We start from the raw sequence: 15,263 nt of genomic DNA, 5'->3' as shown, positions 1-15,263 counted from the left end.
CTGGGGCAAAATCTTTCATTTAGAACTGGCGGGGGCAGGTGTTCTTAACCTGGGAACCAGTCTCCCAAGGTGTCTGTGAATGAGGATGGGAAAAAATTACATCTTTATTTTCACTACCTCTATTGAAATGAAATTTAACATTTCTTTTCACTGTGCATAAAGACAACCAACAACTATAATACCAGTGATTCCGACACCAATAGAAATCACTGATTTCCTTATCAGTGGCTGCAAATGGCTCAATATTATTTGCACTCACTAATACTTTGAAATAATAGTTATTAGACCTGCTAGATCTTATCATTTAAAATGCTAATAAAGAAGCACATGACAAATGGGTTAAGAATGTGGTATATATACACAACAGAATACTATTCAGCCTTTTAAAAAGCAGGAAATTCTGTCATTTGTGATGTGGATGAACCTAGAGGACATTATGCTAAGTGAAATATGCTGGGTACAGAAAGACAAATATTGTATGATCTCACTTGTATGTGGAATATAAAAAGTTCAAACTCATAGAAATAGAGCGTAGGGAGAGCGGCAGGGAGGTGAATGGGGAAAGGAGGTACATTAGTCAAAGGGTACAAAGTTTAAGTTAGACAGAAGGATAGGTTCCGGCGGTCTGTTGCACAGCATGGTGTTATAGTCAGTAATAATGTATTGTATATTTCAAAGTAGCTTTAAAAAGTGGATTTTAAACATATTCACCATACACAAGTGATAAGTATTTGAAGCAACTGTTATGTTAATTGGCCTGATTTGATCATTCAACAATGTATATATGCATTGAAACATCACTGTGCCCCATAAATTTATATAATTATTATTTGCCAATTAAAAACTTTTAAAAATATATATTACTATATCAAAATTTTTAAGTATTTTGATAATGTCAATGTAATCATTTTCCTTTGTAATCCTGTTTTTTATTTTCTGCATTGAAAAACATTATTCTAAGGAGAGCATAGGTTTAACCAGATGCAGAAGGGATCTATGATACCAAGAAAGGTTAAAAACTCCTAATTCAGTCATTAGCAAAGCACAGGGGTAACAGTCAAGAGTTCAGCAACCCGGCTGCCTGGTTCACTCCAGGTCTATTCCTTACTCAGCATGTGACCTTGGGTAAATTACTTAGTCTACCAGAACCTCAGTTTCCTCATTTGACACATGGAGGTAATGATGATGATAATAATAGTACTTCCTTTTGAGGTTGTTTATGAAGTTTAAAAGAAAAACTGAGTTCATATATATGTAAGTGTTCAAAACAATGCCTGATGCATAGTAAAACCTCGATGAACACTAGCTAGGTTTAGGCTTCTAGAGGAGAGGGAACTAAGGCCCAAAAAAAGCAATATGTCAGATTAGATGATGGATGTGAAAGCAGTTCATCACCTGTGACATACTCACAAATGGCAGTTACTACACTTGACTTGACCAAGTTGTCATAGCTGAGTATCTTGTGGTAGTACTGGGCTTAGTGTGGATCAAACACAGAAAACCATGACATCCCTTCAAGTTTACCCACTCTGGTGCTAGGTAAAATGGGTGTGGACAGGAGCTCTTCACATGTGGGCATGCACGCATTTCAGCAGAAACTTCTCTCCAGCACAGGTTGGTGTAGGATACAGCAATGGAGGATGGGAACCAAGACAAACTGGATGACTGGCCAGTATCCCACTGCTGGTCAATGGTGGTTCCAGGCCTAGAACCTATCACTCTTAATTCTTAGTTCAGTGGCCTGCCCATCACACTAAGGTGCACTAAGGCAGGAACCACAAGCCCAGCCAACCCAGCAGCTAGCAGGACAGATAAATGAGCAGAGCATGCCAGGAGTAAGATAGGGAGGGGTAAGGACTGTGAGACTCCTCACCTCATTAAGAGGGGTCAGGCCCAACTCAGCTGTGCTGACTGTTTCTCATGGGAATGCAGTGTCTGTGACTCTCATGATAAGTCTGACTTCCTAAGAAAAACCAGAAATCCAGACTTCATAGGAAATTCTCTAGATTTTAAAACCCTGCACATGCCAAGTAAATACACATCTGCCGAGCAGAGCTAGCCTGTGGCCACCAGTGAATTCATCCTGTTCTAAAGGCTGTCCTGGCTTACCGTAGCAGAGAATGCAGCGGGCCACGTGCTCCACATCCTGCTGGCGCTCTGTCTCCCAGATGTACAAGTAAAATCTGTTGGTTCCATCCATCTAATCCAAACACACACACACACACTCAAGTTTATGATTAGCTGGAGTAATTTCAGGCCATCTTTTTCATGTGTTTTCTTATTCAGATGAGAAAAACATGAATATGATTTTTAAAGGATATATAATTATATAAATATATGTACAAATAACTCAGCATTATACATTCCAGTTATTTATTGCTATTTAGTTCCCTAGTTCTAACCTGGAGGTTGGACTGTCATTGGTGTGGGTATGTGTATCGTGGGTCTTCAGACTCCCAATATGCGTAAAACTCAGCCAACATCATGCATCGGAATGGGAGTAAGGAGACAACGTTAAATCATTTGTAAACTTCATAAATCTTTATTAATTGTTCACGGGATGGAGTGTGGTGGGAGGTATTGACCTGAATGGCAGACTCTTCAAAGGGGCAGTCGTAAATGTCAAATACCATTAGAATGGAAACAGTAGACACCATGTGGGAATCCCCTCTAGAGTATTACTGGTGGTCAGAGCTAAACATATCACAACCAGAATATAAGAGTGAAGAGGGATCAGGGAAGGCTTTATAGAGATATAAATTTATCTCCTTTATTTAGTTTATCTCCTTTACTTAGCCTTTTCAATTATGATTAATTTAACAACTAATAACAATGCTTAAAAGCAAAATATTAACAATAAATCCAACAAGGTCCATGGGTCAGCTGGTTAGATGATCAGCAAACCCCTTCCTTCTTCTTCCTAGGGCACAGCTGGACTACATTTCCCAGCCCCTCTGGCAGTTAGGTGGTGCCTACTGACTGGGGTCTAGCCAACGGGATGCAGGTGGAAGTGACATATGTCATTTCCAGTGCATGCACTGTACTCCATTACTCCCTCTCCCCTCATCTGCCAGTCAGGTGAGGAGGATCCAGAAAAAGGCTTTGAGGCCCTACGATATAATGCGGCCGCTGACAGAAGCAGCCCACATCCCGAAACAGTGGCATGTAGCAAAACATGACTTCTCCCACACAAACATACACAAGGGCCCATATCCACTTATGACAGGTGGCAGAAATAACACTTATTATGTTTGTTAAGACAGTGAGACTTGGAAAAGAATGGTTTCACGGTTAACCTGCCCTGACTTATACGGACAATTTGCAGAATGTCAAACTCATGATGAAACTAGAAATGTTTCTCTCAAGATTTGAGGTGTGGTTTACAAAGAGGTGGATGTCTAAGCTTAGTCATGTACATCTTTGTATCCACTCTCTGGCAAAGCATGCAGAAAAGGGCCCCACTGAGAGTCAGCTTCTCCTCCTTCATCTGTGTGGGCAGGAACAAGCAGCCTCTGGGCCCTCCTCCAGGTAGCAACATGCTGAGGATATGAAGATGTTAGATGCTGAGGATATGAAGATGTCAGGCTAGACCTCAGGAAGATAGACAGTCAAGGGTTAATTTGCAAACAAAGTTTCTTAACATTACAGAGCTCTTCACTCTTTCTGTTCGGGACTGTAGTGTATCCCAAATATTGTCTTTCAGAGTCAGCTTACTTGAAAAAAAATCCTAGTGGGAAAAGAAATATGAAGAGTTCAATGTTTATGCTAACGTAACACAGAAAACCATGGGAACAGGCCTAAGTCTCCTAAGAATAAAAGCAAAAAGCATCCTCTCTTGCTCCTCATATGGCAAAAGCAACCTTAAATTAGGCTTTTTCTTAACTTAGAAATCCAAATCAATCAAGACTGATTAAACAGATACTACATGAAAGCATTAACAAGCCATTTGGAGATACAAAGATGACATGGCCACATCTTCAAAGAGATTAAAATCCAAGTAGAAAGATAGATAAATGATTTTCAAACAAGAAAGAACTCCAATAATATATTTAAGGAGCACAGGAAGAGGAGATTTTCATTTCAAGGGAAAGGAACAGAGGGAACCTAATGAAAATTATGGCATCTGGCACTTTTGAGAGAATAAGTTGATATTTAACTGGCAAAGAGGCAGGGAAATGCATTCTAGCGTGAAGGGACAGCATGTACAAAGGCCCAGAGGTGGACTGTGCTTATCTCTGGAGTTCTGCTCTATGCTCTCGCTCCCACAGATTAGCGTACACCCACCTCCAACCTGCAGCTGCATGGCGCACATCTGTGGAACTCCTTGCCACGTGAAGAAAGCTGGCATGAAAAGTGAGTGCAGCGCTGCCAACATTCAACACTCAGATCTACTGCACATGATCATCAGATCTGGGTACTGACCAAGCCAAATGGACCTAATTAATCACCAGGGATTGAGAAAACAGCGTAGGCAGGAATATGACACATTGCTAGCTGTACTGGAAACCACACGAGGCAATCTGGAAGGCTTCTGAACCCAGAATTCATGGCAATGTGTCAGGAGATATGAAGAGGCTGCGATAACTCTGGGTGCATCAATTTTACTCCAACAGTTGTAGGGAAATGCTAAGTTAGTGTACGTTATTTTTTAAGCACAGGAAACATGGGTGAAGTATATTATAAAATGCAAAAATTTCAGTGACTTTTTAAAGTAGCATGAAAGACTTCAAACAAATTTGAACATTCCTCCAAGTCTGTATAAATTCATTCTCCTTTGTCTTAGAGATGGTTCATAGGGAAATTTATGTGCAGCACTAACAGATTAGAGGTCAGGAACCTGGGTCCTAGTCCTTCATTGGCTATAATTGGCTATGTGGCCTTGGATAAACCTCTGGCTTCAGTTTCCTCAGCAACAGAGTTTTAGGGAAAGAGTCAATGCCCCTGAGTTCTCTTCCTTTTCCAACACAGCCTGGTCCTAGGTAACTACCTTCTCTATTTGCTTCTTGATCAGGACAATGCACCAACTTTTCCACTTTAAGCAGCTCAGAGCACATAACTCTTCTATCTTTATTCTATAAATATTTGCTGGAAAACTATCAAATTCCACTGAATTTGAACACTTACCTTTTAAAACCTTTTCTAACAAACAATAATTTTATGATCATATTTAAAATTTGTGCTGTTCCTGCAAAAACAAAATTGTGGGAACAAAAACATGATAAAAGTCCACAGGGAAGCTATGATTCAGTATAGATTCATCTGTACCTAGTTGTTATTAATAAACATTTAATTACTTTGACTTTGGACTTGCCAGCATGGTCCTTGTCACTGATAAAATAGACAAGATACTTCCTGAGAAAGTTCAAGCAGAGAGATAGCGTGGGAGGAGAGGAGAAAACTGTGTATGATTCCTACTGCAAAGTCCCATCAACACCAGAGAAGGAAATATCAGTAGAGTGTCTTTAACATAAACCAGGAGGTCTGCTTGAGGTTCAAATTTTTACCATAGTTTGAATCAGCACCTTTAGCAATTCTCTCAACCAACTTCATCCCTAAATGTCCAGTTGTGGTTTGTTGGGACTAGTTGTGTGCTAAAGACAGGAGTACATTGAGGGGAAAGGATATGGCAAAGGGGTTAAATTAACATCCTTTTTTGTTTGATAGACAGTAAGACATTTCTCAAGGAGTACAAGGACGACTCTCAAACTTCAACTCTCAACATTAAAAAAAAAAACTCCCCATGATCCCTGACTCAAACTTAACCCTGTGGGTTAAAGTCAATGCATCAGCTGTCGTACTAAGCTGCCAGAAGCCATGGGATAATGTTCATCTCTGGGACTGAGTTGGGGGAGTCTCTTGGCTTGGAAAGATGGGAATACAGTAGAAAGAAGCAAGTGCTAGAAAGGAGGATTTGCCTTGGACAGAGGAAGAGCTAACTGGACCCTAAGGAGAGAGAATTAGAAACCATCTGTCATCAAGTTGAAGTAAGGACTTGAGAAACAAGGACAGCAAACTGGAAAAAGTAGGGGGAAGGAGACAGAGGGAGAGAGTAGCCAGGTAACCCGTGACTGATCCCAGGAGCTTGAGTCCAGTTTCAGCTCCTTCCAGTTGTCATGGTCCCACCAAAGACTGCCATGAAACAGCCAACTCTTCCTAGATTCCTTGGAAAACATTAGGTGTCAGCACTGGGTTAAGGGTTTAGGTTGTATAGTGAGACTTAGGAACCAGCCATATCTGAATGCAAATTTCAGGACTGTGTAGCTGAGAACAAGTAACTTCACCTCTGGCCTTCACATATCTGGGAAATGTACAATTATCATTATTAACTTGTAGCATAGCTATGAGGCTCAGACCAATACTCCTAAAATTTTAACATTTATGCAAACCATCTGGGGATCTTGTTATAAATACAGATCCTGATTGCTTCCATCAGGAGAAAGGCATCACATGCTGGGTGATGCTGCTGCTGCTGGCGGTCCCTGAACCACATTTTGAATAGGGAGGGGTTGGGATGATAAGGCATGGAAAGCATGTGGCATGGTGGCTGGAACTCCATAGGCACTCACTATCAGATTTAATAAATAGTGCGCAAAGGGCATTCTTATAGACCTCAAGAAGATGGTAATATAGTGACCCAATTGAGTAAACACATAGAAAGTGTCAGATATCCCTGTGGGTACCATCTCTTATAATTCTCACAACAATCCTGTGAGTTTATCCCCATTTTACAGAGAATAAATTAAGGGGGCCCCACTGCCAAATAACATGCCCAGATGACATAAGGGACAAAACCACGGTTTGAAGCCTCATTGCCTAATTCTTCCTTTGGTGCTGGTCCTGGCCTTAGGGCATTAACAGTCTGGCGGAGAACACAGCAGCCATAGCCCTTCTCTGAAAGGGCCTAACTGCATAACCCAAGACCACCTTTCTTCAAAAGAAATGTTCCCAACTTTAGATATGTTGATTCCTCTGAGTTGATTGTTACATGATGTATATATGTATCAAAACATCACTTTATACCCCATAAATATATGCAATTATTATTTGTCAATTACAAATAAAATAAAAATAAATACATATATTTAATTGTCTCCCCAAAATAGAAAAGAATGTCCTACTGAAATTATCTGAATTTTGAAATTATACAAAAATATACCCCCAAAATTTAGCCTTTCTCTTAATGTTTTCAGCTTCTAAAGGTGATTTTTTTGTTTGCCTCCCATTATAGCTATCATTCCATTGCTTGGCCTTCTTTTTTAAGAGCAATACACAGAACTCGAAATAGGGCCAATTCATAGACCTGTGTCATTGTGTTATTGTAAAGATAAAATGGATAAATACAGGGAAAGAACTTAAATCTTCTAAAGTCTCTCCTTTTCCTGTTTTTGATTTTTGAATTTTGAAAATCCCATTGCTAATGAGAATTCCATAACTTGAGCAAGTTATTTAACTTCTCTGTGTCTCAGTTTCATCATCTGAAAAATGGGCTCATAATAACAATTATCTCATTGCTAATAAGAATTCCAGATCTTGAGCAAGTTATTTAACTTCTCGGTGTCTCAGTTTCATCATCTGAAAAATGGGCTCATAATAACACGTATCTCATTGGACTGCTGTGAGGATTAAATGAATCAATAAGACCTTAGAACAGTGCCTAGATCAATAAATGTGAGCTATTAGTCATTGTTTCAAGGGAACATGGGCTAGACTTTTTATAAAGAAAAACAAAATTTGAAACCTGGCCCACAAATTGCATTTTCCTTGTAATCTTCTGCTTTATAACTTAAAAAAATGGGTCTAACAAACCTGAGAAAAACAAGCAAGGGGGAAAGGATTCCCTATTTAATAAATGGTGCTGGGAAAACTGGCTAGCCATATGTAGAAAGCTGAAACTGGATCCCTTCCTTACACCTTATACAAAAATCAATTCAAGATGGATTAAAGACTTAAACGTTAGACCTAAAACCATAAAAATCCTAGAAGAAAACCTAGGCATTACCATTCAGGACATAGGCATGGGCAAGGACTTCATGTCTAAAACACCAAAAGCAATGGCAACAAAAGACAAAATTGACAAATGGGATCTCATTAAACTAAAGAGCTTCTGCACAGCAAAAGAAACTGCCATCAGAGTGAACAGGCAACTTACAAAATGGGAGAAAATTTTCGCAACCTACTCATCTGACAAAGGGCTAATATCCAGAATCTACAATGAACTCAAACAAATTTACAAGAAAAAAACAAACAAACAACCCCATCAAAAAGTGGGCAAAGGACATGAACAGACACTTCTCAAAAGAAGACATTTATGCAGCCAAAAAACACATGAAAAAATGCTCACCATCACTGGCCATCAGAGAAATGCAAATCAAAACCACAATGAGATACCATCTCACACCAGTTAGAATGGCAATCATTAAAAAGTCAGAAAACAACAGGTGCTGGAGAGGATGTGAAGAAATAGGAACACTTTTACACTGTTGGTGGGACTGTAAACTAGTTCAACCATTGTGGAAGGCAGTGTGGTGATTCCTCATGGATCTAGAACTAGAAATACCGTTTGACCCAGCCATCCCATTACTGGGTATATACCCAAAGGATTATAAATCATGCTGCTATAAAGACACATGCACACGTATGTTTATTGCGGCACTATTCACAATAGCAAAGACTTGGAACCAACCCAAATGTCCAACAATGATAGACTGGATTAAGAAAATGTGGCACATATACACCATGGAATACTATGCAGCCATAAAGAATGATGAGTTCATGTCCTTTGTAGGGACATGGACAAAATTGGAAATCATCATTCTCAGTAAACTATCGCAAGGACAAAAAACCAAACACCACATGTTCTCACTCATATGTGGGAATTGAACAATGAGATCACATGGACACAGGAAGGGGAACATCACACTCTGGGGACTGTTGTGGGGTGGGGGGAGGGGAGAGGGATAGCATTAGGAGATATACCTAATGCTAAATGACGAGTTAATGGGTACAGCACACCAGCATGGCACATGTATACATATGTAACTAACCTGCACATTGTGCACATGTACCCTAAAACTTAAAGTATAATAATAATAAAAAAAGAATATACATAAAAAAATAAAATAAAACAAAATAATAAAACAGCCAAAAAAATGGGTCTAATGAAGTCTTCTTTTGAGACGTAAGGCAATTAGACATTTCTTAACAAAGGGATTAGGCACAGAAAGTCCAAATGTTACAATGCAGTTTTATTTAGGTCTGAGACAACTCCATGGATGGCTTTATAAACCTTTTCAGTATGCACCACAGCTTCTAAGCATGTTTAAATGGACTGGGAAGTTAGGACATCTGTTTACATAATTGCTTCAAATTGAACAACCATCATTTTTCCAGAAGCAACATGTGGGTGTTGTTCTGAAAATCAAAATAACATAGAGGTGAAAGACAAAGCCCCACACATAATCAAAGAAAGCCTTCAGGCAGATAATTCAGAAGAAAAATCACAAGATATTTCCACTCTCCTAACTGGATTCCGCTAAGGCTGAGGAACAGAGTAGGGGAGGTTAAGGGCTGAATTTTCTGCCCAGTTGTGAAGAAATGAGGATTTTCTGAAAGGTCCTGAGAATGCAGTTGTCATTTTTACAGTTTCTCTCCTTACCAATGTCACCAGAAATGAGGTTACTCATTATAGCTGAGCTGGCAAGTATCATTTAACATGCTTTGTAAACTGTTAAATTTAAAGAACACGAAGTTGTCTCCCAGCATCCTGGGGTAAGAATATGTCCAATAAATGAAGAGAAGAGCAGATAGAAATGACAGAACTGAGGTTCAAGTACACAAGCTGGCACGACCTTCTCACATACCGTTATATCCCTTTACTCAGAACCTAAGGCAACTAAGAGGGCAAGAACATCACAACAAAGGATCATCTGTGTGCAAGATCCCAACACTGTCTGCCCAGGATTCCCTCTCAGAGAGCAGCACTGATGAGCATTGGAGGGATGTGATCACACCCCAGGAATCACTCTCCAAATGTTAAGGAAATCCCTTCCTGAGAAATAAACGCTTTGATAATTACACCTGGAAGGGAGCCTGGATAATATCTAGTTGCAACCCCTTTCCATTTTTGAGCTGAGTAAAATAAGACCAAGAAAGGTGAAGAGACTTGTCCAAAGGCACCTCACTGTTGATGAGAGAGCCAAAGACAAAAGCTGCATCTCTAATTTAATTAGCTATTTGTTTATACCCTGCCTTTATAAATCCATTCTAGCAGTTTTGAGGATGTACCCTACCAACCCCCCCTGTACAGACATCATAGTAGGCAAGAGGGATGTAAGGATGAACAAGGAACTCATCCTCTGCATTTTAACTTTCTCAACTCAAGATATTTTGTCCATCCTTCCCCACAGTTTGGAAGCTGTCACAACTTTATTGATTCTTATGCACATATTCAAAGCTGTGTCAACAAAATCTCTCACCTACCACTTCTGCTGCACACTGAACCTTCAGAGAAAATTAAATGGGCGGAATTGATTAGCTGTTATGTTGAACCATGTAACATTTCCATTTCTGCAGCTCAAAACTGGTGAAATATTGCCAATATCCCATGATCCAACCTAACATTCATAAGCAGCCTGGAATCTCTTAAGAAGAAAATCGCCCTTCGTTCTGATAAATCATCCCAGATATTCCATCAGAGTGTGTTGCATGGGTTTCAATTAGGAAAGTAAAGTCTGGAGAATAGATAAGTAAATAAATGGTTATGTATACATACAATGGAATACTGCACAGGAATAATAAAGAACAAACTACCCACACACACGACATGGAGGAACAAGAAGAGACACCACGATGGCTGGAAGAAGCCAGATACAAATGAGTACATGCTGTATGACCCAATATATGACGGTCCAGAACAGGCAAAAAGTACTTGATTGTGATAGAACTCAGAGAAGCAATTACCATGGGGAGTAACTGCTTTATGGTTGCATAAAGAACGTGAAGAAAACTTACAGGGCACTGAATGTGTTCTATATCTTGAACCACGTATCTGTCACAGGGATTTAAACATCTATAAAAATTCATCCATCTGTACATTTAAAATCACTGCACTTTGTCCACTTTGTTACATGAGTATGTATGTTATATTCTGGTTTTTAAAAAGGAAGAAAATTGTATTCTCTGACCTCCAATGATATAGTTTAGCATAGTGGTTAAGCACAGGCTCTGGAGGCAGACGATATCTGCCACTAACTATTTGGCCTTTGATGATATATTTAACCTCCATAAGCCTTCGTTTTCTTATCCTGGAAACGGAAATAAACAATAACACCTACATTACAGAGTTGTGGGACTCATTAAGTAAGATAATGTATATGAGGCACATAGCACAGAATAGGTTGCCCAAGATTAGCCAGTGGGTACTAGGAGTAGCACCAGTATACGGGCCATACTGAGAGTCCTCACTCCTTGCATACACATCAATTCCAGGGAAATTCTTTCCCTAAACATCTCTCATTCCTCATGTGGTTCTTGATGGAGAGGTAGAAACCAGGTGTTAACACCCCCAGCTCCCTGCCCACTTGTGGTTCCCCGTACATACCAGCAGGGTGTCTGGGAGGTTGTGCCCCTCTGTGAAGGTGATGACCACGGGGATGATGCCCACTGCAGCAAGCTCCAGTGTGGCTGTATTGATGGAAGCTGCATCATAGGCCCAGCCCCCCTGGAAGAACACAGCCACCTTCCTCATGAGAAGACCCGAGCGTACACGTTTGAACACATGTCTTGCCATAAACCTCATGGTGGCCCCGAGGTTCCTGCGGCCAGATGACTGCTCCAGGGGGATGTTCCTGACAGCCTCCAGGAGTGCAACCTTCCCCTTGTAGTCTGAGAAACGAACCAAGTAATTGGTTTTGGCATTGTAGGAAACAATGTCCACACGGGCACCTGTTGGGCAGTTACTGTCACTTATTTCCATCTTCATCAACAGAGACAATAAAATGTCTCTCATCCTCTCAAAATCCAACAGGGAGACATCATTTGACATGTCCAAGGCAAAGGCCACTTCGGTTGGGAATGCTGGGCATTTGGAAATACCTTGAGACAACAGATACACAGATTTAAGATACTCTGTAATGCCTTGAAAGAGGTAAGGATTGAAGTGAGTAAGAAGGAATATTATTTACCTCTTGAACAAACTGGAAGGGAAATTATTTTGGAGAGAAAAGAAGACATTGTTAGCTTATGTAGGCAGTGGCACCTTTCCCATGTGTGTACTTCAATATGAAAAACCATCTTTTCTGAGAAATTCAAGCATGGCCTTCTCAGGCTCCTGCTGAGTGTGGCAGAGACCTCTACTTGTCCCCCAAAATCCATTCTCCCTTTTTTTCTATAGTCATGGAACCCCCAATTTCACATTGAGCATATGGATGCCTGGAACAAAAACAACATTTCCCAACTTAGCCATCTTACAAATTCTAGGTAATAGAATAGGAAAGATGATAGGTAAAACTGAAAAAATATTCTTCTCCTTTCCCTTCCTTTCCCTGATGGTTGAAATATAGATGTGATGACTGAAGCCTGATATATTTTCAGACCATGAAGCAATTTGGGGAATAGAACATCCCATATACATGCAATGGCAAAGCAGGAAAATATAAAGAGACTAATCCCTGACCACCACAGGCTCCATATCAACCTGAACTGACTAGTTCCAGCCTATGGTTTCAGAAATAACATTTGTACCACTGTTACTGAGGATTTAGGTCACATTCAACTGAACTTAAACCTAATGAATACATTGAGCTATTCTGAAACTATATTATATATATGTATATAATATATACACATATAAAATTACATATATATTAATTATAAACTATATGTATTATATATGTGTGTGTATACAAGTAATACATTTTCAAAAAAATACTAAAAAAAAACAAAAAATAGAATTACCCTTAATTCATCATGTATGTGTATTTATGTATATAAATAATAAATATATAATTATTTCATTTCATTTTATAAAACTTGGAGCTTAAGATATATTTATTCTGAATCTTTATTCACTTAGTGTGTAATGATTTTTTTCCATCAATAAATTTAGAGCAATATCATCTATTCTACTATATAGATGATCCTTTATGAGGAGCATACTTGCACATGTATCTGTGCACATCTGTCCAATCATAGCCCTGTATAAATCTCTATAAGTATTGATTTTATATGCATGGTCCAGCCAGTTGCTCTTCAGAAAGGTTGTATCAATTTACACTCCCATCAGCAATATGTACTCTTACACATTTCCCAATCTGAACAGGAATTTTTCTGGCATTTTTAAAACACTTCCAATCTGAGAAACAAAATGGGTATCTCATTGTTTTAATTTATATTCTATGACTTCTGGTGACGTTGAACATTTTTACAGGTTTATTGTACGTTTGTATATTTTCTTTTCTGAAACTCCCATTCATGTCTTTTGCCCATTTTCTAAAAGTGGTGTTTTTTTGTTTTTACATTTAGTTTTAGCCATTATGCAATGTCTGTGTTTGTAGATAAAAATGACTGAGCAGTAGCAATTTTTTATATTTCAACATGATATAGTAAGGAAGTTAGTTCCTTTGCCTGTGTCCTTTGCTTATATTGCAAACTATTTTTTCCCACTTTTCTGTTTACTTTTCACTTCATGGCATCCCTCAATGTAAAAGGGTTTTAACTTTTTATATGGTTGACTCTGAGACTCTTTTAATTCATAATCACACTGATGGTATTATTCTTTATGATTTATAGGAAAAAGAAGTCCAGAATCTCTCTGAACAGCCACTGGATGGGAACAGAGAGAACATGGAAGGGTTAGGGTAAGAAGGGCAGGATGATTGCAGAGAAAACCCAAACTTCCAAACTAAGCAATTTGCCAAATCAACATTCTCACCCCAAGGCCATTAAGTAGATAACTGTACATATCATAGGACACAAATATCCTGGAATGCATTGAACATAATAAATAAATTCCAACTTGAGGATGTGACAAAACATTACTTAAGATTGGATTGTTCATAATTCCATTTTCAAAACACAACTGTAAATAAAATAGGACAGATTTCTTCTCAAAGGGTGACTGTTGATCCCTCCTATTTAATAGGGTTACATAAAAAGAACAAAGCTCCTCTGTTTTGTGATAAGCAGCAGCAAGATGTAGGCACACAGGTGTGCAGTTATGACATCTCCTGGGGCACAGTATTGCTCAGTGGAGCTTCTCTTCATCGTTGAGATGTCATGCTGTCAATCCACTTTATTTCTGAGACCACATTGGGAAAGATTACTTACCTAAAGGGCAACTGAGCCCAATGGATGAATTTATAAGAGCCTTTCACAATGAATAAGGCACCTTCCAAACCTCAGCCAAAGCCTCAGGTGACTTATGGCCCTAATCCGTAATCCATCCCCAGCTCATACCACTGGCTCCTTTTGAGCCTTTCCGAAACAACTTACGGCAGTTTTCGCGTGTGAAATCAACAATTTTGCAAGGCTGTTAAAAAGATGGGGGGAGAACAGGAAAAAGGAAAAAGTATTTAACTTGAAGCATATTTTTATTCACATATGTCACCTTAGGAATGTCATATGGATGTTATCAGTGCCTATCTGAAGCTTTTTAATCTACAACAGACAACCCAAAAACAGAGCCGATGAGATATTCTACAATTACATTTCCAAATCCTGTTGATATTTTAAAACATTTAAAAGATGTGTGTGCGATATAGTGCCCATATTTTTGGAGATAGGTAGATAAGGGGTACCCATTTTTAAAATCTGCCTTACAAAGTAATGGAATCAAACCTGATTTTGAAGAAGTTGAAACCAAAGAATCTCAGCAGAGAATGCAAGGAAATGCTTTCAATTCTTGGCACTCTATATTATAATCGCAATTCCTATATCACTTCTTTAGAATGACTGCCAAGACAGACACCCCTAACACCTCACCTAGTCATTCTGCTTCTTTCCTTCGATCCCTTCCTCTCTGTTCTGTTCTTCTCTCCATCCCAGGCCTCATCACTTCCTGCTCCTCAGTTGCCTCCACACCCCCCACCCCCTGCCTAACAGTATTTTTGTACTTGGGAGATGAAACGCTATCGTAACTTTTGAGATTGTTTTCAAGTGTTCCATGAAACACAGAAACCTGTCCTATTCAAAAGCCTGTGTGTGGGTTTATAAATACTTTATAAGCAGTTTTTGAGCTTTACAAAAAGTCACATTACAGAAAGGTA

The 15,263-nt window shown here is 39.1% G+C and overlaps 1 protein-coding gene across 1 annotated transcript in view; it reads right to left on the bottom strand.

Moving 5' to 3' along the window:
* LOC742704 (collagen alpha-4(VI) chain-like) overlaps nucleotides 1–15,263 on the bottom strand; it is a 172,331-nt gene that overhangs the window by 10,656 nt on the left and 146,412 nt on the right. Inside the window, exons 19-22 of the mRNA XM_063807107.1 lie at nucleotides 14,491–14,527; nucleotides 12,183–12,194; nucleotides 11,600–12,093; nucleotides 2,110–2,200 (exon numbers count right to left, since the gene is read on the bottom strand). Coding sequence (XP_063663177.1) covers nucleotides 2,110–2,200; nucleotides 11,600–12,093; nucleotides 12,183–12,194; nucleotides 14,491–14,527 — 634 coding nt within the window. The remainder of the gene's footprint in view (nucleotides 1–2,109; nucleotides 2,201–11,599; nucleotides 12,094–12,182; nucleotides 12,195–14,490; nucleotides 14,528–15,263) is intronic.

Source organism: Pan troglodytes, chromosome 2, assembly GCF_028858775.2.
Source record: "Pan troglodytes isolate AG18354 chromosome 2, NHGRI_mPanTro3-v2.0_pri, whole genome shotgun sequence".
In the NCBI taxonomy this organism is placed as follows: domain Eukaryota; kingdom Metazoa; phylum Chordata; class Mammalia; order Primates; family Hominidae; genus Pan; species Pan troglodytes.
This window is presented reverse-complemented; position numbering and strand designations above follow the sequence as displayed.